General features: G+C 38.0%; 1 protein-coding gene across 1 annotated transcript in view; it reads left to right on the forward strand.

Moving 5' to 3' along the window:
* The window catches only part of Map3k15 (mitogen-activated protein kinase kinase kinase 15), a 125,299-nt gene that overhangs the window by 2,450 nt on the left and 95,206 nt on the right, over nt 1-27,643 (forward strand). Inside the window, exons 2-3 of the mRNA XM_051178892.1 lie at nt 22,998-23,137; nt 25,369-25,392. Of these exons, the coding sequence (XP_051034849.1) occupies nt 22,998-23,137; nt 25,369-25,392 (164 nt within the window). The remainder of the gene's footprint in view (nt 1-22,997; nt 23,138-25,368; nt 25,393-27,643) is intronic.

The following is a 27,643-nucleotide window of genomic DNA, read 5'->3' on the forward strand; positions in this document are numbered from 1 at the left end:
CCCCCCTCTCTTCCCTCCCTCCCACCTTCTTTTCCTCACTCTGTCTCTCCCTCCCTCCTTCTACAACAACAACAACATCAGATAGAAATCTGTCATTGGCTATTCTGTAAAAATCTCTAACAATGATGTTTGATTGAGTAGCTTCTGGCTACATGTAGCCATTAACATCGAAATTGGTTTAAATGTAGTAAAATATGATGTAGAGTCAAAATAGCCCTCATTTCAAGTGCTGAGTATCTACAGAATGATTTTACTCATAGTATTTTACTCAGTGCTGTTCTAAAACAAAATTAGTTGGGGGGGGCAACTATTGAACTGCCCCAAGTGTATTATGGGGGAACCATAGAATGTGGCATTAGGCATTTCCTTGTCTGTTCTCATAGCAACTCACAATGCTGGGTTTGATTGTGTGCTTATACTGCTTTATGTGGTTTTGTGTGCCTGCATGCATGCGTACTTGCCTGTCTTAGATTTTGTGTCACTAGCAAAAGGCTGATTGGAGGAAAGCTACAGGCTGATGGAAAAATCTAAAAGAACTCACACTTGGCCTGGAAATGTGCCTTAGTGGCAAAGTACCTGCCTAGCACACATAAGGCAGATTAAACTTAATGCTGGATACACTAGACTGGAAACCTTGGCAATAAAATAGAAATAGAATGCTGGTAATATTAATTCTCTTTTTGGTTATTCATAGCTATTTACATATGATTTTTAAAAATAAATAGAGCAGGATATTAAAGGTGGGCTTGTAACTCTGAAGTCACCTGGCTCACTCTGTCCCTGTTGGAGAGAGTGGCCTGATGTATCACCGTATTTTCATTCACTCCAGGAACCAGACTGCATGAGTCCCTGCTCAGACATCAACTGTTTTCTGATGGACCAGGCCTTTAGTGGTCCTCTTCTGAGCTGCCTCCTTTCTATGCTGCTGGTACTGCTACTCTCTTAGCATTAAGCCTGTAATGTTCTTCCACCCTTAACCATATTGAAGGAAACATTGCAGCTGCAGAATTTAGCCGCTCAAGTTGAGTGCATTCTAAATAGAGAGGTTTGTGAGCTGGTCCATTGCTTTACTAGCTATATAGTATTTGTTACTAGGGAACACATTTTATTTTTGATTCCCAGCAGTCAACTTCCAAACAGTTTTGGTATATATCCTATAAACATTTAAAGCTCTCTATGTATCAAGCTTTGAAATAGGTGCTATTCAAATCCTAGTTAAATAGTACAATTTGGGTAGGGCTAAACTTATGCAGGGTAGGCTGGAAAAATTCATGTGTCGCAGTACTTTGGGCAGGGTTTGAGCTATTGGGTGTGACAAGGCTTGGCATAAATGCCTGGTGGGTGGTGGGGCTTGAGTGTGTGGTTGGTGGGGGAGGGGTTGCAGGACTTAGAAATAGATTTCATTCTGGCATTGAGGGAAGTTTGTGAGAGGGTAGCCTAGGGGGCAGGCAGAATTGGACTCAAGAGCAGAGGAAAAGAGAAGGTGCATTTGATAACTGATGTCATTTCTTGTTTTTCAGTTATTTTTATGGAAAATTTCAAGCATGTACAGAACCATGCTTCAGCAATTATTAACATTCTGACTTTCCTTTGATACTAGGGGTTGAACCTAGGGCCTTACACATGCAAGGCAACTGTTATACCACTGAGTTATAGATAGGCTCCACCCTTCATTCTGTTATTATCTCTTCCTTACCTATTCCCTATCCAAACTGTTGGTATATTTGGCACATGTACAACGATGAGATGAAAAGTGACTAGCCCTGTGTAACTCAAACTCCATCGTGATATAGAATATTCTGTCTTCCCACCCATGTCTCCCATTTCCCTTTCCCTTCACTCCATTCTAGACCCCAAGGAATGACTGATTTTCCATCACTGTAGAATTGAGCTATCTTGGGGTTTTATATAAATAGACTCATAGTATATATTTTGTGCTTTCATTCATTCAGCATGATGTTTTTTTACATTTACCCATATTATTACATGGCATTTTTCTTTTGTAATGCTAAGTACTATTTCATCATAAGAATATGTTTGCTACAGGTGCCAGGTGTGGTGGCAGCAATTCTAGCCAATTAGTGAGCTCAAACTCCATGTTCAGTGAAAGACCAGGTCTCAGAAAATGAGGAGAGCAGTTAAGGAAGATACAACATCAACCTCTGATCTCCACATGTGCTCCCATATGCACAAGGGCTCACACATGGGTGTGCACATGCTTCCTCTCGCAAATACAGTCAAACCATTCTCCTGTTAATGGACATTTGGGTTGCTTCTAGTTTGAGGCTTTTGCTAGAAACATCTGTATGCCTTTTATGGACTAGTGTTTTCACATTCTTCTTGGAATACTTAGGAGTGAAATTGGCAAATTCAAGAATTAGCTATATTTTTTAGCTGTGTGAGGGACTTACAACCCTTTATCAAAAGTGGTTATAATATTTTATATATCCCCCGAAAATTCATGACATTTTCATATCCTCATCAATACTGTGAAGTATTGTAGCAGTTTCTCATGGATTTAATATGCCTTACCTAATAATTACTGTTGTCTTATACATTTCTTGGTGATGTTTATGACATGGATATCTTTCTCTGTGAGATGTCCAATGAAGTCATTTACCTATCTAATAGTTGTTATCTTCTTGTTGAATATCAGCTTTTTATTTTGTGTTTAAGTACTTTGTCAGAGCCATGAGCATCTCCCATATTATGGCTTGCTAATTCATCCCATTGTTTTAGTGTTTTTTGATGATGCTCTCTGATTTAGAATATCTTTTAATGGCTCTTTATGCCTGCATGCCTTAAACATGTGCAGATACTAGTTCATATATTCTTCTGAAAGCTTACAGCTTTCGCTTTTACATCTCAGAGTTATTCTCAAATAAAATTGGTATCCTGAACATGAAACCTTGACTTAAAAATTTAGAGAAGCTAGTCTTGGCCTAGGATGAACCTAACATTTGGAGGCTGCTAACAGGATCCTTGCTGCTTCCTTTATTCTCATCCTTCAAAGACTCAGAAGTACATGTTCTTTAGGCTAAAGTCCTGTCTACCTTCTGAAGAAAATTGTACCAAAAGAGACCAACATGCATCCATCCTATCATAGTCCACTGACCCTTGAAATGCTTGAGTTTATGTATCTGAATTTGAAGGTCTATTATAATCTTTTGGGTGAATGTATCTAAATCTTGTTAAAATAAGTGTCTCCAAATAAATATTGGTACCTAGAATTGGGCAAATACTCACTATCAATTACCTCTGTACCATTTCTTTCTAGCTCCTGCCACTACTTTGGTGTATAGTACATTGCTTGGTGCAGTTGAGACTCAGGTCTAAATCTCTGAATTAGTCATCATGTAGTATGATTTCCTGCAGTTTTTATAAAAGAATTCCTGGGTTTTGACGATTAAAAATTGCACCTCCATTTCATTTGTTCTGTGCTGAAGAAAAAGACACAAAATCAAGTTTTGAGTGTACTCTTTGCTTTCCTTTTAAATTGAGATACAGCATGTATAGAAAAGTTAGGTGAGTTTTGTCTGATTTTGTCCATTTTAGAAATATAATTTTAGTTTGTATCTTTACATGCCTGGCTCTTTTTGTTCACTGTGGGCCAGTCTGTGACATCACTGTAGCCGTTCCTTGCTGTGTCTCTATAGTACAGTGGTTCTCATCCTTCCTAATGCTATGACACTATAATATAGTTTCTCATGTTGGGGTGACCCCCATCCACAAAATTACTTTTGTTGATACTTCATAACTATAATTTTGCTACTGTTATGAATCATAATGCAAATATCTGTGATTTCTGATGGTCTTAGGTAATCCTTGTAAAAGAGTAATTAGACCCCCCCAAGGGGAACGATCCAAAGGTTGAGAACCACTGCCAAAGTATTTCAGTGCAAGAAGATGCCACAATTTGTTTTCTTGTAAAAAGAAGCATTTGAGTTGGTTTTGTCCAAGATAATCATGAGTAGTGTTGCTGTTATGAATACTCTAGTATTTAGGTTTTTAGACAACTTTATTGGAATATAATGTACTTATTTAAAGTATAAAATTCAGTGGGTTTTAGTATATTCACATTTACTTAACCATCACCACTGTCTAATTTCAAGCTTTCTGTTAGCCCTCAAATAAATAACAACTAACTCTTAAAAAAAAAACAACCCTGGAATCTAGTGAGATATAGTGAGAATTACATTAATCCTTTCCAAGGGCAGTGTCCCCAGCAACCTAGCCACTTTATCTTATGACCCAGCTCTGAAAGATCCTATTTTCTTTATACCACCACACTGAATATAAAATATTCCAATACATGAACCTTTAGGGACATAGTAAAAACTTACATAAAACCATGGCTTCCAAATATTCATTATATGAACATTATATTTCACATTTTTAAATGTGAAATGGCCGTTGGTTTTTCATTAGATTTCTCGAGACCCAAATTTCAAATCATGTTAGATGGGTTTGTTTAAAAATATTCTCTGTCCTGAGAATGAGAATTCTGCATCTAGGATGCTGCTGGTTACTAAGATATAGCTAAAGTCTTTGTAAAGCCTATGACTTATGGATGTATGGCCAATGCATATAGTAAGCACTGTACATTAATTGCACAGTGGAAATTAGTCATGAGAAAATACAGTGAAACTAGAAATGGTAAGGACAAAGAATGCTAGTTTCGTATCCAGCAGTGAGTCACCAGCACCCAATGAATTTAGTTGCCTTTAAAGGCTGTGGAGGCAGATGCTAATGAAGAAACATAAAGCAGAGAATAGGTGAAATCAGGAGTCATGTAAGAGTCCCAATGTTTAGTGATCTTGAAGGAACAATTGATTTTCTTAAGTAAAAGAAAGCAGTATGACTGTTGAGGAAGTACATATAAAATCCTTGAGTCCTTTCCCATTGACTGACATTTCATTGAGACAAATAGAGAACATCATCAATCTAGGACCTGTTTCCTATGATTTTGTCACTGTAAAAGAAAAGCTTCCTGTACCTTTTCATGGTTGGCAGCAAATGGCAATAGCACATCAAATCCAGCTCTGTTCTAAAATAGCACGTGTCTCAAAGGTGATACAACACACTTCTTGAATGAAGAGATTGTGCTTACCCTTGTAAGAAATGAGGCTGCCTAGGGCATTGGTGGCTCATGCCTTTCTTTAATCCCAGCACTTGGGAGGCAGAGGCAGGTGGGTCTCTGAGTTTGAGTTCAGCCTGGTCTACAAGACCTTGTTCCAGGACATGATCCAAAGCTACACAGAGAAACCCTGTCTCCAAAAACAAAATAAGAAATAAGGCTCCCAACATTTCCTCTTAATGAAACAGTTGAAGAAATCTGAAACTACCATGTGATGAAGAGGAAAACATTGATGCTGTATTACAAGGGGAGCCAGAATAGGGACTGTGGAAATGTGACAGCATGGATGATAATGATGGTATAGACACTTAAACTGTAGCCTAGCTTGAAGTATAATTTGGCACATTGTTGTTCTGCATTGTTGGTTGTATGTGCAAGCCATAAGTCATGCCATGCTGTGCTCTTCAAATACTTCATGGGAGTGAAATGAAGTTAGACTCCGTGAGTCTGTTCACCTTGGTGGGCGCATGTAGTTTGCTTATATGTTATTTATTTTGGTATTTAAAAAATAAGTACTAGGAGGCAAAAGATGGAGTTTCTTGATGTCTGTACTTTTATCTTTCTTCCTCCTGTTAAATCTCAAAAGCTCCAAGCAAGTTAACCCATCTGATGATAACACTTGGTAAGGATGTGTTGACCTCTTGACAGCACTTTCTGCTTTTTACAAAATAAGTTTAAATGACACTCTACAGCAAACCTGAAGTTTGTTGGAAATGAGGAACATTGATAAAGACAGATCTAATTATAGTTAAAGTCTGTAGACATGGCTTTTGCTCAGTAAAAGCTCACTTTTTACTGTTAAGGCAGTGTTAAGGGGACTAGTATTACCATATGTCCAATTTTAAAATATCTCTGGCAAAAAAAAAAAAAAACCCTTATTCTAAACTGTAGCTCTTTTTTAGAGAGAAAAAAAATCTTATTTACAATTGTTTCTTTTTCTTTATTGGAAGGAAGATAGGCTTATAGACAACCTGGAGTCTATTTAAAGACTGGCATGAGCTAGCATGAGCACACAATTACTATGTGGTAAATCATTTGCTATCATACCATTAACTAATGCCATGATGCGTAAATTCAGTACTTGTTAAACACACTAAAAAGTATGGTTTTGTTTGTTACCTATAAAATATTCAACAAAAATGTTTAAAGGTCAAGCATGGAGATGTACTTCCTCCTATAATCTTAGCACCTATGGGAGCAGAGAAAGGAAGGTAGAGAGTTTAACATCATTTGTTGCTACACATCAAGTTCAGGACTAGCCTGTGCTACATGAGACCCTATCTCTTGGAAACTAAAACAAAATTATGTTTAGTAAGACTGATCAAATGGCCTATTTAAGCTGACAGTGTTATACATGTATATAATGTGTTTGGATCAAATCCATCTCTTAGCCCCTCCCCCTAAATTCCTCTCCTATTCCCCCAACTACTTTTCTTCTCTAACTTTATATGCTTTTTTCTCAAAGAAAAAACCCACTGAGTCTGTTTAGTTCTTGCCTATATGTGCATGAGTGTAGGGACATCTACTAGAGCATTGGTAGCCTTTCAGGGGCCACATTCCTAAAGAAAACTAATTCTCCCTTCCCAAGCAGCCATCAGTTGCCAGAAGTGTCTTAGCTGGGCAAAGGGCAGGTAGAGCACCTCCCGTTCCAATGCTGGAATTTTGGCTGCCTTGATCGTGGGTAAGTTTTATCAGAAGTTTTAAGAATTTAAAGTGTTTTAATGACTTAGAATAATATATATTCACTTTATTTCACATTAACACGTTTTGAAATAATTATATTCAATAAATTGATGAGGGATACTTCAATGATGAATTCAGACAACATCCAGTTAGTTTATATTTCAACAGGAGCCTTGGCTTTTTGCATTCTCTGGTGGGGAATCATTTCTTAAACTACATGAGGTAGGAGTGTGTGCATGCTATATAGCCTCTCCCACGGATGGCCTGCTTCACTAGGAACTCACTGGAAGAAACTGGAAGGTAATGGTTGCTAAGTGCACAGAATGCATTTGGTAATGAAAACCTGCATTTTATCTCTTCGTTTTTAATCTGATCTGTTTACCTACGATTTAGTCTGATACATAAATTTGCTCCCAGGTAGCTCAGTTTTAGAAAGTGAGTCAGGAAGGTAGCCTCATCTAGGCACTGGCAAGCCTAAGACTTGGGGCCAGAAAAGGGGACTTTGAGCCCCATCTCTGTTCTGCCCTAGCTAAATGACCTTGAGGACTCTGTTAATAGCTTTGTGCTTCATTTCCCCCAGCTGCAAAGTGAAGCCAGACCTTTCCCCACCTGTTTTCTGAAGGGCTTCTGAAACTCAGCTGAGATGTCTAGAGGGATTTTCCATGTGGCAAAGCTTGTGATGTGATAACAATCTAAAGGGATTGTCTCCTTTTCTCTTTTCCTCTTCTTGATTGCTTGTGGTTTTGTTGTTTGAGGTTTTTGTCTTGTTTCATTTTGTTTTGTTTTGAAATGCAGTCTCACATTGTAACCTAGGCTGATCTGGAACTCAAAGCAATCCTCCTGTCTCTTGACTCTTTGAGTACTGACATTACTTGAAATGATGCCCTCTTAAAAAAAAAAATTACAGTCGAGTGTCTTATTTGAATTAGCATTTAGAAATCTAATGCTAGATTAGTGTCGTAATTGCTCCAAAAAACAATACAGTTGAATCTTGTTTAGGCACAAATCCTTTAGGTAAATTCAGTCTATTCACTTGAGTGATAAATGTCAGTAAGGTAAAAGTTTCAAGTTTCATGAGCCCAGCATAGAGATATACACCTTTAATTGCAGCACTCAGGAAGCAGAGGTAGTCATATCTCTGTGAGTTCAAGGCTATTGTAGTCTACATAGTGAGACCATGTTCAAATTTGAAATTATTTTATTATTGATCATGAATTGCTTAGAATTTGTAGAGGGAGTGATTGTTGAGACAATTTTGCTGTGTGACTTAGAATTTGCAATCCTCCAGCCACTGGCTCCTAAATCTGAATTCCCTCTTGAGTAGTAGTAGTTACCTATCTAGTTTTAATTGGTATTGGAGAGTCTCTGTCCAAGACCTCTGTTAAGGCACAGAAGGCTACCTTTCTGCGGCTGGTGAGGCTAGTATCCAGATTTCAGAGAAGAATACTGAGAAGGAACAGAAAGGAGGGAACTTGTGATATCATATGAAAACTTAACCCAATTAGCACAAGTTCAGTACTGCCTACAGAAATGAACTGTGTAACTTCGGGACTGCTATCCTTTAGTTCTGTGCTCTGTTTCTTCCCACCACACTCTTTGTCTTACCATTCTGTAATTAATGTTAGTAGTCACTATGACCTTAGAATTAGCATCATTGTTGCCACTTATAATAGCTCACTATGAAGCACTTAAATTTAATTTTGATAAGTAATAGAGTCCAGGGAAAAATCAGGTAGGCAGAATATCTAATATACTCTGCAGTTATTTTAGACTCAGACTCTGTGCATATATCTGCAGGGAGCAGAATTATCCATTTGAGATAAAGTGACCCAGCTGAGCTGTTAAGTATTTCCTTAGCATATATGTTTGTCCTTTTATTAGCAATTAACTCTTAACAGGTAAATTTTAATGTGATAGACACCTGGGTTAAAACCTCTCATGATTATTTTAAAATAAATTACCTCTATGTGAGACAATAATAATAATAGTATTATATTATTCAAGTTCTCATCTTTCAGCCATATATCCAAGAATCTTTAGGAGAAAATAATATAGCATTTAGTATTTGATCACAAGAATATAGAAAGGGAGGATGGGGTAGGTAGCAGTAGAGATAATAGAAAGCTGGTCATGGGCTTATAATTTTTGAGGTGAGGATCATTGGAATTTCATTATGTCCTGTGTGTGTGTTCATATTAAAAAAAGGTTTTCCAGAATCTTACCAGAGGCTCCTCATTGCCTCAAGGTACAGTCCATTCCCCTTGGGATACCTTTACCACCTGTTACCCAGTAACCCTTCCAGATTTATCTCCAAAGGTGTTCTGGGTCCCATATTACTTTTGCATCCTGTCTTACCTCTGGCCCTTTCTACTTTCTTTTCTCTTAATAAACACTCTTCCCTTCCATTTTCATTCTCTACTGACTCTGCAGTTTAGTTGCATACGTCTTACAAATTCCCAGGTAGCTATAATATGACTTCCTCAGGCTTCTGTTATCTGCTCCCTGCTGAATTATGGTTGATGACCCTACAAATGGGTACATCTATTACTGGGTTTCTCTCAATTTATGCACTACCATGCCTAATAGTTTATGTAACATGAGGCACTAAGATTGATCCCAAGAACTTACAGTACTTTCTGAAACTCAAATTCTTTTCTGAATTTGGTAACAAAGAAAACTATAACTATTTGTCTTCAACCCCATCAAAGACCTGAGAAGGATATGTGACCTGAGTAAACAAGAAGTGTAAAGTAAACAACTTCCAAAACTATAGGAACAACAAACATTTGGCTCCTGTGCAATTGTGGGACACCCATCTTTGACCTATGGGCCTAAAATATCTGACAAACTTTTCTGTGAAGAAGAAATTTTGAAGAACTGTCCTACCTTGTCTTGGCAAAGTTTGGCAGTCACCTTTTTTGTGTTTTGCTTGTCCAGTTTGGAGAGCATACTGTTAGCAGTTGAAGCAAGGACAGTTTCTTGCACAGATGGCTAGCTTTGCCACATGTACAGAATATGGCCTTTAAGATGTTTTAATAAAATATAGATGTTCTTAGATGCCAACCATCCTTTTTTGAAGTAAATTGGTGTTGCCAGGGGCAGACATATCTCATTGTAATGAAAACCCTTATGTTATTAAAACATTTTAAAGACCTTATTCTGTAGGTCTCTGAAGTGTTTGAAGATCATCTACCTAAAATATATCTGTTTGACCTTGGAAAAATACCTAAATGACTATAAGTTTGTTACAGATAGATGACTATTAACCTCCATTTCTTAATTATCTTAAGTAGTTTATAATAATAGCCTTTAAAGACTAAAAACTTACATTACATTATTAAATGAGCTGCATAGGTACAATACCCTAAACAAAAGTATAACAAAAAATAGTAAGTTATTATCAATATACAATAATCTATACCAATGTAAAATATTACTATTTTAGTTTAAAAGTAGATTCAATAATCTACATTTTATCCTATCATTCCTGTATCCCCTTTTTTTTCCAGAACAAGGTCTCTGAATCTAATCTCCTTTGTTTAGTTTTCTCCTTGGCTATGACCAGTAACAACTTGTAACTACACCCCTAAAGGATTACATTCATTAATCCATTGAACAGACCTAAAACCACCTACCCAAACTCTTGGGAATGTGGGTGTCTTGTTCCCTAGACTGCTTCCTGTTGTCTGGGAAAAACAGCATCTCTAGAGGACCCTGAGAAAGTTGGGACAATGGTCAAGTCCTGAGAGAGTTATTTTTTGTTTAGTCTTTATGTGATGGGAAAGTGTAGCGTTTATCTGAAGTCTTGGCTGGAGTTGTCTGTGAAGCTGGACCATCTCAGCTAGCAGCTTTGAAGTTGTTCTGGATACAGAATTTTGAGGAAACTGCAACAGAAGCATTCTGAGTTTGTATCACCTGGGGTGCTTGTCTTCATTGGTGTCTGGTCCCTTCCTGAAAACACACAAACTTTTAAATGTAACATTATCTGTGTTAACACAAGTATGGAATGTGAGGTGTGCATTAAGTCAGCTAAAGATTTTTTTGTTCTATGTTTCAGTAGGTATGAAAAATTTATAAGTCTGTTTGGACTATATAACCAAACTTCTATCCATGCCGTATGAAAGGGTGGCATGAAATAATAAATCATGAGGATTCTGTAGTTAAGATTTATCATGTCTTATCCAGTCTGAGCTGTTCCCATGTAGAAAGATCAGAATAAACATCACCTATCCTGTAGCTTTTTTTCTGTTTATGTCCATAGCCAAGATTTTTAGGAGGTCCCCAATCCTGGTCTTTTATTAGTTTTGAAGAAATTTATAGCTTGTTGTTTCTTGATGAAACCAAAGCAAAATCTATGCCCCAAACACAACATATTTTCTGACTTCCATTCTGAAGTTAAGACATTCTTAAAATCTAGACTCCTGTTTTATAATATTTTCCATCCTTGTGTGGCTTATTTTTTATTTTACTCTCTCTTTAAAGACTTTTATTATTTTAGAACTATTTTTATGACTGTCTATACTCATTTTCTTTAGCATCTAAGCACATTTTTAAACCAACTGTATTTGTTTTTTTACATGAATAAAAATAAAATTTATTTATGATGTTAAAATTCCAAAAATAATAACTGTTTAAAAACTATATTACACATTATCTATAGACAAATATCTGGAATTTGTGTATTTTTGTCACTGGATAAGTAGTTATCTGTGGAAAGAATGATTTTTTTTCCCTCCAAGTTTTTTTTTTCACCAATATTGCATTTTATTTTATATTTCTTATATTTATTTTTTTAATTTTATTTAATTTTATATAACAAAGTCCAATTAAATGAAAACAAACATTTATAAACAATATTTGGGAATTTGGGCGTCATTCTTTCCAAGCTACTTCCTGCTGGTAAGGGGCGCTGTCTTGGGGGGATTCGAAGAAGATTCAGATATCCTGGCTGTAGCCTGTAGGGCTGTTTTGTCCAGCTGTTTTGAATGTAGGATTAACTTGTACTCTGTTTCAGGCGGTCTGGCGTGATCAAACCTCATTAGTCTGGAAGGAATCCACATCTTTTCATTTTCTGTGGAAATAAAAATAGAAATCCTTTTCCCCAGTAACTGTCCTTCAACTTAAATTTTGGAGTCAAAGCATTTTTTTAATTTAATTTATTGTTTTACATGTCGATCCCAGTTCCCCCTCCCTCCCTCCCTCCCCCCAGCCCTCTCTCCCTCCTTCCCTCCCTTTTACCCTCTCTGCCCTCTCACATGCACTCTAAACACCCTCCCCTCCCATCCCCCCACCCCAATTCCATGTGTAGGGGAATGCCATCCAGTAAACCAACTGTATTTGTTTAGAGGTTTTCTTGGTCTGGACTTGACTTTTGTGGTTTTAAAGCCTTCTATGACTGTGAGCCAAACCTTAAACTACTAAGCAATGGCTAAACCCACTGCTGTGTGGCTCCACTTAGCACATGGCCTGGCAGTTTCCTCTGCCCCCTTCAGGTCGGTGAGAGTGGAGCCTCATGTCTGTGGGCCCTAGCCTGGTGCCAGTCTACCTGCCCCGCTCTAGGAAGTTTCTGGGCCCATGCTGCAGTATGTGTTTCTATTTCTACCTAATCTCCTGCTACTAAGTAGCATGTTGCCCACTGCTCCTAAACCTCATTAAAGTATTCTGTAAGCAGGGCCTCTTAAAAGAGCCAAGCACTGGGCCTATTCAGAACTTTTTTATTTAAAAGGATTTATTATTTTACATACCAACCACAGTTCCCTCTCCCTCCCCTTTTCCACTTCCCCTTAATTTCCCCCCACCCCCATCCATTCCCCAAAAAGGGTAAGGCCTCCCATGGAGAGTCAACAAAGCCTGGCACATCAAGGCTGAGTAAAGCTTCCCATCATAGTTAATGGGCTTCAAAAAGCCAGCTCATGTACCAGAAATAGATCCTGGTCCCACTGCCAGGGGTCCCACAAACAGACCAATCCACACAACTGTCACCCACATGCAGAGGGCCTAGTTGAGTCCCATGCAGGCTCCCCAGCTGGTGGTCCAGTGTCCATGTGTTCCTACGAGCTTGCCTCTGTGGATTTCCCCATTTTGCCATTGACTCCCCTTGCTCATATAGTCCCTCCTTCCTCTCTGATTGGACTCCAGAGCTCAGCCCAGTGCTTGGCTGTGGATCTGTACATCTGCTTCCATCAGTGACTTGAAGGTTCTATGATGACAGTTAGGGTAGTCATCATTCTGATTAGAAGAAAAGGTAAGTTCAGATACCTTCTCCATTATTGCTAGGAATCTTATCTGTGGTCATCCTTGCGGATTCCTGGGAATCTCTCTAGTACCAGGTCTCTTCCTAAACCCATAATGACTCCTTCTATCACTGTGTCTCTTTATTGCTCTCCCTCTACATTTTTCCACCAACTCGACTGTTCCTTTCATTCCCTCATGTTCTCATCCTCCATCCCCTCCCATCTACCTCCTACCCCCAGTTTACCCAGGAGATCTCCTCTTATTTCCCTTTCCCAGGGTGATCCATGCTTCAAGACTTTTTTCCAGCTTTTTCGGGCCCTATGTGGATTTATATGCTGGACATTGGCAACCAATTGTAGAAGGCTTTATTGTTGGACTTTCTTGGATCACTAGCCTGCAAATAATGACCCACAAACTTATTAATTATGAAAGTTTGGCCTTAGCTTAGGATTTTTTCTAACTAGTTCTTTAACCTGTTTCTATTCATCTACATTCTATCATGTGACTCACTTACCTCGCTTCTGTCCCATATGTCCGACTTGTTCTGCATCCCATTGGAATCTCCCATGTGCCTAGATTCATTCCTCTTTCTGCCAGAGATCCCACCTATACTCTCTTGCCTAGCTATTGGCTGTTGAGCTTTTTTCTTTTCTTTTCTTTCTTTTTTTTTTTTTTTTTTTTTTTTTTTTTTTTTTTTTTTTGGAGACAGGGTTTTATTGCGGTAAATAAGGGTCAGGATAAACAAATAGGCCGAATAGATGTTTATTCAGGGAGAAATAACTTACAACCTAGACAGATGAACACCAGGAAATTCAACCCGATCCTCTCCTGTCCGAGTCACGCCAGAAAGAGAGGCCTTCCTCGCCCCTCCGACCTCCTTCCTCAGGTCACCTCCGCCCATCGCTCCACCCCCCCAATGGGCGTGGTCAGTGCTACAGAAGGACTACCTCACTACAATTCCCCTTTTAGTCTAAAGAAAAGATTTAGGCTTAATACAAAACTATATACAAAACAGTGAATAACAAGTGTGCTCTAAGAAAAGGAAAATCGAGAACAAAATGACCTACATATCTAGTCCTAGGGTGAGGGCATAATGGAGTTTACAATAGAGTTGTCCTAAGTTGGAAAACGTAAGTCTAGTACCTAATATATCTAACTAGGAAGAGAGAATAATAGTTGTGATAGTTTAATCTTCAACCTCATCAAGACCTGAGAAGGAAAATAACAATACTAGAGTAGACAGGAAATGCGGATGGACAACTTCCAAAACGGTGCAGCAAGGACAGAAACAGCAAGCCACCTGAACAGTCACCCTAGGTCTCACAGCGACGTTGGTACACCCAGATTTGGCTAAGGCCAAGAGAACTTGACAGACCACAACAACAGCAGGGAAATAGAATGGCTGTCTTACCCTGACTTGGCAAGGTCAAGCAGTCTTCTATATTTGTCTCCTGCAAGCACATAGGACTGCATGTCCAAATCAGTGGTCAAGGTGGGGGCAATTCTATGCCCAACAGGCCATTAGCTGAGGCGAGATTGAACTCCAGCAGGAGCAACAACAGTGTCCAACATATTTTCGGGAAAATGCACGGTGCTGTCAGGAGCAACAGTGTCTCATGTCAAAGGAGTACTAATATTAAAACATTTAAATGCCATGTTCTGCATGTCTATGAAGGATTGAAGATTAAGCATCTATATCTGACTAATCTCATAGGTACAGGAAATGTGAGTGAAGATAATCTATAATACTCGGGAACTTAGCTAAAAAGACTGATTAAAACTTTCCTGAGTAAAGCAGGAACAAATACTTAAACAATATAACTATTTACATATACCTACATGTAAATCCCTAAAATAGAGGTAGAGTATAAGTGTCAAGACAAGAAGTAGAACTATAAAGGGCAGCAAGATAAATATCCCAAATTGTATCAATATACAAAATGTCTTGAACACAAGAAAAGTATACATACATAGAATATGGTAAAAAATAATGTGCATAAATATTATAAGTGGAAACATTTAACACAATATAACAAAATATAAACTTAATTTTACATAGCTTACCACATAGGAATGCATAACAATGTAAGCTGTAAAATACTATCTCATTCAAACTCAAATTCTCAAGGAAATAGGCTAATCTACTTATATCCCATCTAAACCATACCTTTACCCACCATTCCCTATTCCTGTCTAAAAGATAAACCCGAGTGTAAGCATCACCCAATCCCAAATAACTAAAACCAACCCAAAGACGATGACTATTATCCCAAATTTCCAAGGGTAGGGAAAGGGGGCGTAGTCATATTAAGATTACTTCCTGCTGAAATGGGACGATGATTGCTCCAATGGATCCTGTAGGAAGAAAATTTTTAGCAACCAAATTTCTCAACAGAACTGGCTGTGACATATGTAGTTAGTCACTGTGGCAGAAAATTCTTGACTGTAGTTCTATTTGAAACTGGCCAGGGTGTAATAAAAAGGTGCACCATTACAGCTAGCTAGTCATGAGTTGTCTCGAGCAAAACAGTCTCAAACCGGTTTTAGGGTGATGTTTGTAGTTCCGATGCATCAGGTTGAGTCAAGTGGAAATGATGATGTGGGGCCCCATCTTCTTTCCGGAAAGTTCAAAGACTGCTGTTAGGAATCGTTATTATTCCTTGTGGAAAAGTTACACATCAATATTAAAGTAAAATTTTCAAGTTTTAAGGTATGCATTAGGGAAAGACAACAATAAGCATTAAAAGTATGTGAGAAAATTAGGATTTCAGAGAGAAAATTGCATAAGATATGAGTCCCCAGATTTTGTTTCTTCTGCCTTACACCAATTGGCTTCTTGATTTAAGGCAGAAACCATGAATTTAATCTTAACAACATGCTTGAATTTAGAGAAGGAAAGCCAAATCCAACTCCAAAGCCAGCATTGGTTTACAAAATTTGGGACTTCAGGAATACTAGATAATAGAGAGAAATAGATTTCTATATAGAAATAGTTTACTACAATTAAATTTTTTTTTTTTTTTTTTTTACCATATATCAGATTCTGCTTCCTTAAGTGATTGTTTCTGAAAAGCTGTCTTCTCTTCTGTAGGCACCTACATGTTCAGTGTCTTTTGGCTGTTTGATGATAGGTTTTCTCTGTTTTCCTGTAAAAACAAGAACAGAACACTTCCCCTACCTTTGAGAGGCCTCCGCACACCTCATAGGACCTAGTTTGTTGGATGACTTGTCATTTCTCTTCATTAAGATGCTTCTCTTGTTCAACTCGGATCTTGATTAACTTAGATGGTATCCATAGTTTTTCTTCTCCTGTAGATACAAATGCAAAACCCCTACCCCAACGTAACACATATCCTGCTTTCCATTCTGAGGTCAGTACATCCTTGAAATACACTGGCTGATTTAGTTCAGAAGTTTTTTCTATTGTCCAGTGTCTTTCTGCAGCTGTTTTTCCTTTTTCATCAGCATTAAGAAAGTTTAATGTTAATAAAGCATTATGTAATCTGTGTTTGGGTGTTTTGGTTCCTCCTGCCTGTTTATGGAGCATTTCTTTTAAAGTACGATTGGATCTCTCAACCACTGCTTGTCCTGTAGGATTGTGTGGTATACCAGTTATGTGCTTTATCTTGTAATACTCAAAAAACTGTTTCAATTTGCTGGAGACATATGCTGGAGCATTGTCAGTTTTTATTTGTGCAGGTATGCCCATAATGGCCATTACCTCTAAAAGGTGCGTTATAACAGAATCAGCCTTTTCAGAGCTCAGAGCAGTAGCCCACTGAAACCTTGAAAATGTATCTATAGTGTGATGTACATATTTTAATTTTCCAAATTCTGCAAAATGAAACACATCCATTTGCCATATTTCATTCCTATTTATACCTTTAGGGTTACTGCCTGGTGGTAAAGGAGTTTGGTTATAGAATGAGCAAGTAGGACATTTCCTTACTATTTCCTTGGCTTGTTCCCAAGTGATAGAAAAATCCTTTTTTAAACCTTTGCTGTTCACGTGGTGTTTCTTATGAAACTCTGAGGCTTCTAGCACACTTCCTATCAATAAACGATCAATTTCATCATTGCCTTGTGCTAGAGGACCTGGCAGACCCGTATGGGATCTGATGTGTGTTATATATATAGGATGAGTCCTCTTTCTGATAGTATCTTGTAACTGTATAAACAATGAAGTTAATTCTGTATTGTCAGGAATAAATTCTGCAGTCTCAATGTGTAAAACGACTCTCTCTGCGTATTGAGAGTCAGTAACTATATTGAGGGGTTCTTTAAAATCCATAAGTACCATGAGAATGGCATACAATTCTGCCTTTTGTACAGAATTGTAAGGGCTTTGAACCACTTTACTAATATTTCCTGATTTATATCCTGCCTTACCTGATTTATTTGCATCAGTGTAGAATGTATGAACTCCAGAAATAGGTGTTTTTCTTACAATGCGTGGAAGAATCCAAATCGTTTTCTTTATGAATTTGATTCTCTCAGTTTTGGGATAGTTGTTGCTAATTGTTCCCAAAAGTTACTGCAAGCTCTCTGCCAATATTCGTTATCTTTCCATAAGGAAGAAATTTCCTCATTAGTTAAAGGTACTATAATTTCTGCTGGGTCCCTTCCTATTAGCTGACGAAGTCTTAATTTACCTTTTATAATCAAGTCAGAGATCTTTTCTATATATGTTTTCAGTTTTTTATTCTGTTTATGTGGTAGGAATATCCATTCTAATATGATATCTTCTCTCTGCATCAAAATCCCTGAAGGATATTCTCTAGATGGTAATATAACCAGAATACAGTCTAGGTTTGGATCCACACGGTCCACATGTGCTTCTAGTATCCTCTTTTCTACCCATTCTAATTCCTTCTCAGCTTCAGCTGATAGTATTCGTGGACTATTCAAGTCCTTATCTCCTTTTAGGGCCATTTTCAAGTTTTTCAAATCATGCCCTTCTACTCCAATTATGGTTTGCAGTTGAGAAATCTCTCCTAGTAATTTTTGAAGATCATTAAGAGTCTGGTAGCGATCTCTTCTGATCTGTACTTTTTGTGGTCTAATTTTCTGTAGACCTATTTTATATCCTAAGTAGTTGATAGACTCTCCTTTTTGTATTTTTTCAGGTGCAATTTGTAATCCCCAGCGAGGTAAAACTTCTTTTACTTTCTCAAACATTTTTTCTAATATTTCTCCTTTAGAGTCAGCTAACAATATATCATCCATGTAATGATAGATTATGGATTGTGGAAACTGTTTACGAATTATTTCTAACGGCTTTTGTACGAAATATTGGCACAGGGTGGGGCTATTTAGCATTCCCTGTGGCAAAACCTTCCATTGATATCTCTTCACCGGTTGAGAATTGTTATAATTAGGTACCATGAAGGCAAATTTCTCTTTGTCTTGTTCTTGTAAAGGTATAGTGAAGAAGCAATCCTTTAAATCAATAACTATAATAGGCCATTCTTTGGGTATCAAAGAAGGCAAGGGCATTCCAGGCTGTAGAGAGCCCATTGGCTGGATAACTTTATTGATGGCTCTCAGGTCTGTAAGCATTCTCCATTTACCAGATTTCTTTTTGATCACAAATACAGGAGAATTCCAAGGGCTGGTTGATTCCTCAATATGTCCAGCATTTAGCTGTTCCTGAACCAGGCTTTCTAAAGCTTCTAACTTCTCAGAGGTCATAGGCCATTGTCCTACCCAGACAGGTTCCTCTGTTAGCCATTTTAAAGGTAGGGCTTTTGGTTCCTCTGTTTGTTCAGCATTTGTATTTTGTTTTTGTACTGCCTGGATATTTGGTCTCTGTCTTGTATAGTACTTAACAGTATTCTTTCCACAATCATGAGGTCGTCTATGGTTCCCATCTAATACAGGAGGAATGTTAATCTGTGTATTCCATTGCTGTAATAGATCACGACCCCATAAATTTATCACTACATCAGCCACATATGGTCTCAACCTCCCTCTCTGTCCTTCTGGTCCTATACAGTCAATCCATCTCGTGCTTTGTTTTACCTGAGCCAGGGTTCCAATCCCTAAGAATTGAACATTTACCTCATGCAGGGGCCATCTTTGAGGCCAAGATTTATTAGATATGATAGTTACATCAGCTCCAGTGTCCACCAGACCCTCAAACAGTCTATTATTCATCTTAACTATCAATCTAGGCCTATGACTATTTATAGCAGTTTGCCAAAATATACGTTTTTCATTTCCTTCTGTCATGTTTGATTCAACTTCCGTCACTAGTTCGTCATCCAGAGCAGTATGAGTTTTTATAATAGGCACAGAATTTTCTAATTGTCCTGTGGGAGATTGTCTTCCACTGTGACTGGGAATGTTCGAACCACCTGTGATGTGGGGGCCTTCGAGAGGCCCCCAAGGAGTTTCCCGATGGTAAAGGGTTTCCTTGCTTGTCTCTGGTCGATCTACACTCATTTGTCCAGTGTCTGCCTTTGCCACACCTTCTACATAACCCAGAAGGCTGAGGCCTTCTGTTTGATTCATTCCTGGGGGTGTTACTTCTAGGGAAGCTTTGCCTACAATTTCTTTTTAGATGTCCTATCTTACCACAGTTATAACATCTGACATTATGATATCTTTTCAAACCTTTGGGGATGGCTTCTCCTACCCAAGCTTCTAAGTCACCATAGTAAGGAACTCTGTTATCTTGATATCTTCTCTGACCTTTAGATATGGCTTCTCCTATCCATGCTTCGGTCTTATTGTCATTATACTCAATGTTGCCTGTATATAGGACCCATTCATCCAAGGGTGCTGATCGCATTTTTAAAGGCCAAAGCACCTGTTTGCATTGAGGATTCGCATTCGTATAAGCTAAAGATTCTATGAGTATTCGCCTAGCATCTATGTCTGCTATCTCTAATTGTACTGCCCTAGATAATCTTTCTAAAAAGATACTAAAACGTTCTCTAGGTCCTTGCTTTATCTTGGTATAAGGTTCTATCCTCTCTCCTAATTCATGAACCTTATCCCAAGCATTCAAAGCTGCTGTACTGCATAGAGACAAGATGTGTTCATCATAGGCAGCTTGGGTTTCTGGGTCAGCATAGAGACCCTCACCAAGAATTTTATCTTGGGGAGCTTTATACCTTTCTTTAAGCCCTGAAGTTCAAGAGCTTTTGCTTCCTCTCTCCATAAAGCCCTCCATTCTATTTGAGAGGCGCTTTCAAGGACAGCTGATATTAATTGATCCCAATCCTTAGGGGTTACCTTGTTATTCCATGCCCATGATTCTACTAATTGCTTCACATAAGGTGAATGCATGCCATAAGAGACTACTGCTTCCTTTATACCTTTTAAATCTTTCATACGTATTGGTTCCCACTGATATGCAACGACACCTTTTGGATGTTTCTTCGTTGCTGGCTTTTCATGAATAGATACAGGGAAAGCTCCCCTGACCCTAAATGGTGTGGAAAATTTTAAATCTTTTTTCATGCCCTATTACCTGTAGTTCTTCTTCTGATGTATCAGACTGAAGGTCTTCTAAAGCCTGAAATCTATTCACCATTGTTTCTTTGAGTGTCTGAACTTCTTGAATCAAATAACTTTCTAGAGACTTCATTGTATCAGTCAGTTTCTTACTTTCTCCAACTACAAATGATTCCATGTTTTTAATCTTATCATCCTTAGATATTATCTGAATGGCGTGTAAACTGCCTTCCAGAAACAATGTTCTATCTGCTAGCTTGTCATTATCCTCAGACATGGAAGAGATTCTGTCATCTAGTCTTTCTATCTGATGTTCCAGTTTTTTAAACTTATTAGTAGCTTCCTCCGACCAGGAGTGGGCTGTTTCTGCTAGTTTGTTAATGCATTGCATTGTTTCTGTTCTGGTTATTGAAGTATCTGACATTAAACAAATTATACCTTTCAGCTCGCCAACGCCATCTTCAATATTCTGAATCTTTCTTTCTATATTTTCTATGCTTTGAATTCTATCATTTTCAATGTTTCGAATCTTAGTCTCTATGCTTTGAATTCCATCATTTTCAATGTTTTGAATCTTTGTCTCTATGCTTTGAATTCTATCATTTTCAATGTTTCGAATCTTTGTTACTAAGTCTCCCATAGTTTGTACAAGTTCCTTATTGTTTGCTGTAATCTCAAACCATTTCTTTAAGAATATCATGTTAATGATGAAACCCATTGCTATTACAAAATAAAAGTATATATTGGTCCAGTCATAAGTTTCTTCTGCTAAAATCCCTTCTACATATGAAGTAAAATAATTCCTAAAGTTCTGCATAGTAAAATTATCTGCCATAGTTATAGAACAATTTATCTCAGATTTTATATCAGCTTAAATTGCAAAAGATGTTACAATTACCTTAGGTGTAATTCTGCTGTCCTGGAACTTTGATGCTTTTAGTTGTATATCTCCGCTTGTGGTAGCTACGCCTGGAGGTGTGTCATCAAATAGCGCCTAGCCGCCCAGGCTCGTCTGATCCCGGTTCCTGTAAAAAGTTCTTAACAAACTATGGCAAGCAGAATTTTGTTAAAGGGGACTTTTGGAGTTACTTGTAACACAAGACGAAACGCGTGCAAGCCGGGCGGGTGCCGCCGGGTGGGTGCCGCCAGGCGGGTGCCGCCGGGCGGGTGCCGCCGAGAGGCTCTGCGCGAATGCAAAGTCCCGTGCGGAAATGGGCAAAAAATGTTAAGCGGTAAGTGCCTTCTCAGGTCTGCTTTAGCGGCAAAGATCTCCTTTGCAGTAAGGAAGAGGCAAATGTCCCAAAGCTGTGGTGAGTCCACCTGGTTAAACCCTGCCCGTTGGGGAAGGTGGGGGGGGGGGCGGCTTCTGCCGCCTGGGGGCAAAACCCAGGTAAATTCCGCTTCTGACACCAGATATTGCGGTAAATAAGGGTCAGGATAAACAAATAGGCCGAATAGATGTTTATTCAGGGAGAAATAACTTACAACCTAGACAGATGAACACCAGGAAATTCAACCCGATCCTCTCCTGTCCGAGTCACGCCAGAAAGAGAGCGCCTTCCTCGCCCCCTCCGACCTCCTTCCTCAGGTCACCTCCGCCCATCGCTCCACCCCCCAATGGGCGTGGTCAGTGCTACAGAAGGACTACCTCACTACAGGGTTTCTCTGTGTTGATTTGGAACCTGTCCAGGCTGGCCTTGAACTCACTGAGATCCACCTGCTTCTGCTGGGAATAAAGGTGTTGGCCACCAATGCCTGGCAGCTATTCAATTTTTTATTACACAAATCACAGTATACAAATATTCTGTGATATGTAGTTTTTGTATATGTTACAAGAACCACCACTGAAAACAAATCTGTTAGCAAGTTCTAAGTGAGCATATATTTTCATCACTTAAGAAAGGAAAAGAAGACAGGTATAGTGTCATGTGCCTACATGTCTTTAATCCTAGCACTTGGGAGGCAGAGGTAGCTCATCTCTGATTTCAAGGCCATCTATCCAGGGCTACATAGTGAGCTCCTGTATCAAAAATGTGTGTAGTATGTATATGCATGTGAGTACATATAAACATGTGTATATATATGCACATATATTCGTGCATACATATATTAGTCTCCAGTGTTTCTTAAAAATTCTTAGTTCTTTTACAGTTCATGGGAAATAATCCTAATTACATCATTCCCCACTTTTTTTCCTTTTATGGTCCTTTTTTTTTTTTTTTGAGTGAGTATAGCCTTCCTTGGCTATCTTAGCAGTTTCTCTGTAGACCAGGCTGGCCTAGAACTCAGATCTTCCTGTCTCTGCCTCCTGAGTGCTGGGGTTAATGGCATGTGCCATCACTGGCTGGCTACTTTATATAAAAAGCTGATGGTAGAAATATAAATTGCTGTAGTCCTCATTGATGATCAGCAGCAAGTAGAAGAATTAAGTACACAGATCACCTCAGCTGCCTCCCAACTCTTGTCTCCCTGTTCATCCTAGATGTTGCCATCGTGGACATGAGTGATATCTCCAGACAGCCTTCCCTTTTCTACCATCTTGGAGTCCGAGAGAGTTTTGACATGGCTAATAATGTGATTCTGTACTATGATACTGATGCTGACACTGCTCTGTCATTGAAGGTAAGGAGCATTGTTTACCTTTCTTTGCATATTTAATTTATGTCAAGTTGAAATAAAAGTTCTAGCACTGGAGGTTTTAAAATATACTAAAGAATTACTTGTAGAGTTTTCTTCCTTCCTACTACACCTGGTAGCTTCCACAGAAGATTCCTTGGCTACTGTGTGAGCATCCTTGCTATATTGAACTTTTGCAGACACTCAGTACTTAGGCTTAAGGAAGCATAAACAAAATCTGTTAGTTTCCATTGATGCTAGTTTGCATTGATGCAAAAAGGCTCTGAGTCACCTCATGGGCTTTTAAAACCAAATCTTCTCATTATGAAAATTGGTTTTCAATTTGCATAAACAATCATATGAAAACAACTAATGGTTACCAAAATGAGCAAAAAAAATTAGCATAGACATAATCGGTATTTGATTTATTTTCCTCTAATTTGAAAGCAAAGCTAAACTGTGGGAACCTGTAGGCTCCTGTACAATGCAGTAATTATTGAGAATTTCAAAAATGTGGTTTTTGAAAACTAAATGCAAACTTTCTTGGATAGTATAGCACTTTTAAAATGTTTATATTAATAGAATGTAAATTTCTAATTAGAAATATTACAGACTTCATCTTTTAGGGAAATCTTGATTTATGTGAAATAATTTTAAGAATAATATATTAGTTTGTTTACAGCTGCACCTATCAGCCTTGACTGGCCTTTAAAAGTTACCCAAAGAGCTGATAAATGCCCCAAGGCCCTTTTCACACACAGATCTCTGAAGGTGGGGCCCAGACACCTTGTTTTTTCTTTTTAAACTTCCTACATATACAGCCAGGGATGAGAATCAGGGGTTTAGAGAGTTGGACTTCACAGACATTATTCCTAATTGTTCAGCTCCCTCAGTACTAAAAGTCATGAGTATGTAGCAATACAATTTGATACCAAAGTTGGATGTTTGTGATTCAGATTTCATATTAAACCAGAATTTTCTAGTTTCTATAATGATTAGAGATTATTTCCTGTAAGAAATGCTACCTATTTCAGATGTATAATGTGTATATAATTAATTTTACAGATGCTTTACTATGTCAGTAGAGCTCAGGACTGTATTGTGCAGAAATCATTCACAAGACTAAGAAAAGAAACTTGTCAGCAAAAGTTACATTGTAGATGTTTCCAAAGACTTTAAATAAATCTAAATAGATCTATATATGTGGTGGACTTCTATTCACTAAATAGGTTGTATTTAGAAGTTATAAATATGAAAATTTAGATTTGTTTTTTGAAACATAGGTTTCAATGTATTTTCTTAATTGTATATATCTTCCTCAACTGTGTCTTAGTAAATCCTTCAATAATCCTATGACCTAGATAATTTTTGTTTTATCATCTATTGTTTCAAGACAGGGTTCCTTTGTAAAACAACCCTGGCTATTCTAGACCAGCCTGACCTAGAACTCATGGAGATCTACCTTCCTCTGTCTCCTGAGTGCAGGACTAAAGGCATACACCACCACAGGCCAACAAGTTTTATTTATTTATTTTTTTATAATTGTAGAGGTTGCAAATTCCTTAACAGTACAACTATTTACTAAAATGGAAATGATTGGCCATTTGCACACCAAAAGCAAGAGATTGCACTTGTTACCTGAAAAAAAAAGTCGTAATATATAATAAATGTTTTATAGGGAAGTCATTATGCATTCTTTTTAAATAAATGTCAAGTTTCAGTATAAAAATATTAATCAAGTGCTGCATAGCCATCATGCTAAGTTAACAAATACTGTTGTCATTATTCTTTGAACATGCCCAGACAGCTCTAGTGGGAAGTCAGGACTAGTTTGAACAACACTCCTCTGTGAGAAGGCTGACTACATCACACCCTGAAGCCTATATTAGTTCACTCAAGAAATAGTTCAAACTGAAGCATAGCCCATTTCTTTACTTATTGTCTTCTCTGGCAAGGCAAGAACCAGGTACCAAGCTCTCCAAAGTGAGATCTTAATCTATATATGAGTAAATATGCCTCTAATACATGTGACAACATTTTATAATTATACTCCCCCAGTAGTTGCAAACTAACCAATTACAACGTTTTCCTTGGTGTCTGAATTTTGCAGGTTTAGTTTCATTCTATTTGAAGATTTCAGAGGGTAAACGAAATGATTAACCCATTAATATGGGGAGACTACTGGCTTATGAGAATTGACTTTAAAATTTATGTTCATATTTTCTTTTTCTTTTCAGGATATGGTTACTCAAAAAAACATAGTAAGTATTACACTTTAGTTTTTTAACCATATTTATGTAAATTAGTAAATTGCTTGACTGATGTTTTTTCAAGTAGCTAGGAGATTTAAAATATAAATATATATATGAATGAGTGGGTGGTAGGTGCATGCACCATAACATGTATGTTGGGGTCAGTGCTCTCTTTCTACCATGTGAGTACCAAGGATTGAATTAAGATCAACCTTTGTGGCAAGTACATTTACTGGTTGAAATGTCTCACCGGCCCACACAGGTGATTTGTTTTTAAATCATGCCAGTTGATTTTGATTGTAAGAAAAACAACTAGAAATCACTTGTCCTACAACTCAGTTTGTAGTTCAGGACCCACTCAGCCATTCAGAGAGTGGGGCAAAAGGTCAGGTCAGGCAAGTATGTATTAATTAGTCACTAGGACTTTGAACGTGGTACAATCTGAGTATTTCTTGGGTTGGGTCATTCTTCCTGCAGTCAACAAAAGACTTTTGTTTGTTTGCTCATTTTTGTTTGGTTTTGCTGGAGGCCTACATTCCATACTTGTTCACCAAAGTTTTCTGGCAATGATGAACTTGTACCCCAGTTCATATGGGGGCTATGCTTGATGTTCTCTGACACAGTTAAAAAGAAGTGGGATGGAATTCCATTTCCTTCTGTTTCTACCTGTTTCTTCCTTAATTAAGTACTCAAATCTTCAGATTTGCATCAAACATGTTCCTGTGCTTGCATATTTTCATCATCATGTTGCTTTGAATAGGCTAATGAAACTGTCATACTAAGAACATTTCAACCGCTTGCCTCCTCATTAATACGTGTGTGTTATATTTGATTAAAAATATATGTATGTATGTATGTATGTATGTATGTATGTATGTATTCCAGCCAGGCAGTGGTGATGCATGCCTTAAATCCCAGCATTTGGGAGGAAAAACAGGCAAATATCTTGAGTTCAAGGCTAGCCTGGTTTACAGAACAAATTCTAGGATGGCCAGGGTTACACATAAAAATCCTATCTCAAAATAAATTATTTGGTTTACTTTTATTTTTTATCTGTATGGTTGTTTTGCTTGCATGTCTATTTGTGCGCCATGTGCATAAATTGTTCATGGAAGTCCAGAAGACCACATCAGAACTCTAGGAACTGGAATTATAGATGAATGTGAGCTGCCATGTAGGTGCTGGAACTCAAACCCAGGTCCCCTGAAAAGCAGCCATTGTCTTTAACTACCGAGTCTTCTCTCTCGCCCTACCTATTGAATGCATGCCAACTGCTCTGCTTCTCAACAACCCTCTGATCTATGGTATTTTGTTTTGAGAAACTGTAACCTAGACTTAGGAATAATCCTTGGATCACAGCTTCTTTCCCACCAGCACTTCTAGAAGGGAAGGATTTCTTGCCACCCTGCCTATTCCACTTGGAGTTCCTCCAGGGACATGGTAGAAAGGGCCCAAGAAATGAGGTTCTTAGCAGAGTACCCTCTTTGGGAGAGTAGAAGTTTTATGTGGCTACGTCTTCAGAAGATCTCACTGAGCAGCTGAGGGACTTGGGAGCTGACAGAATTCCCCACATGAGGTGAATCTTCCTTCCCCACCCAGGGATGACATTTTAGAAACAAAGTGATTACCATTGGAACATGGGTTGATAACAGTTTTTTTATTTTTTTAGAAAATATGAGTGTTTGGAGTTCTCTTCAGAAATGAACAGGGGATATGTATATTTCTCTGTCATAACCTCGAATCACCCAGGAATTCTATTAATATTTGTAGTAATTCTAAGTATAACTTAGATTCATTCATTCAGTATGGTTTGTTTGGGAATAACTTACTCTAGAGAATTTGGCAACAACCACCTCTGCTACAGTGGCATTTCATTAGAATTCAGTGCCCAGTATTCTAATGCTTGAGAAGTTGTAAAGTATCAGAGCATTGAGAAGAATTAAGAGATGGGCTGGAGATAACTCGAAGGAAATAAAATAGCATTAACTAGGAAAGACTAAAGGGAAATAAACTGGGGAGTGCTTGCATTCATGCTTATCCTCTTTCTGGCAATAAAAGAGCATTAATTTTCCCATTACAGATGGGATGGACATAAGACAAAAAATATTTGCAGCAGCAGAATGGACAGCTTGCAGCTAGTGATGATTAAACATTAAAACAATGTCAAAGTAAATTGGTTGAATTTTAGGAAAAGTTTGCTCAGTTATCCCCCTTCTGTAGATTGGTTCCTGCAATCATATAACATCAGAGGTTACAAGAG

Source organism: Phodopus roborovskii, unplaced genomic scaffold (assembly GCF_943737965.1).
Source record: "Phodopus roborovskii unplaced genomic scaffold, PHOROB, whole genome shotgun sequence".
NCBI classification, from domain to species: Eukaryota; Metazoa; Chordata; class Mammalia; order Rodentia; family Cricetidae; genus Phodopus; species Phodopus roborovskii.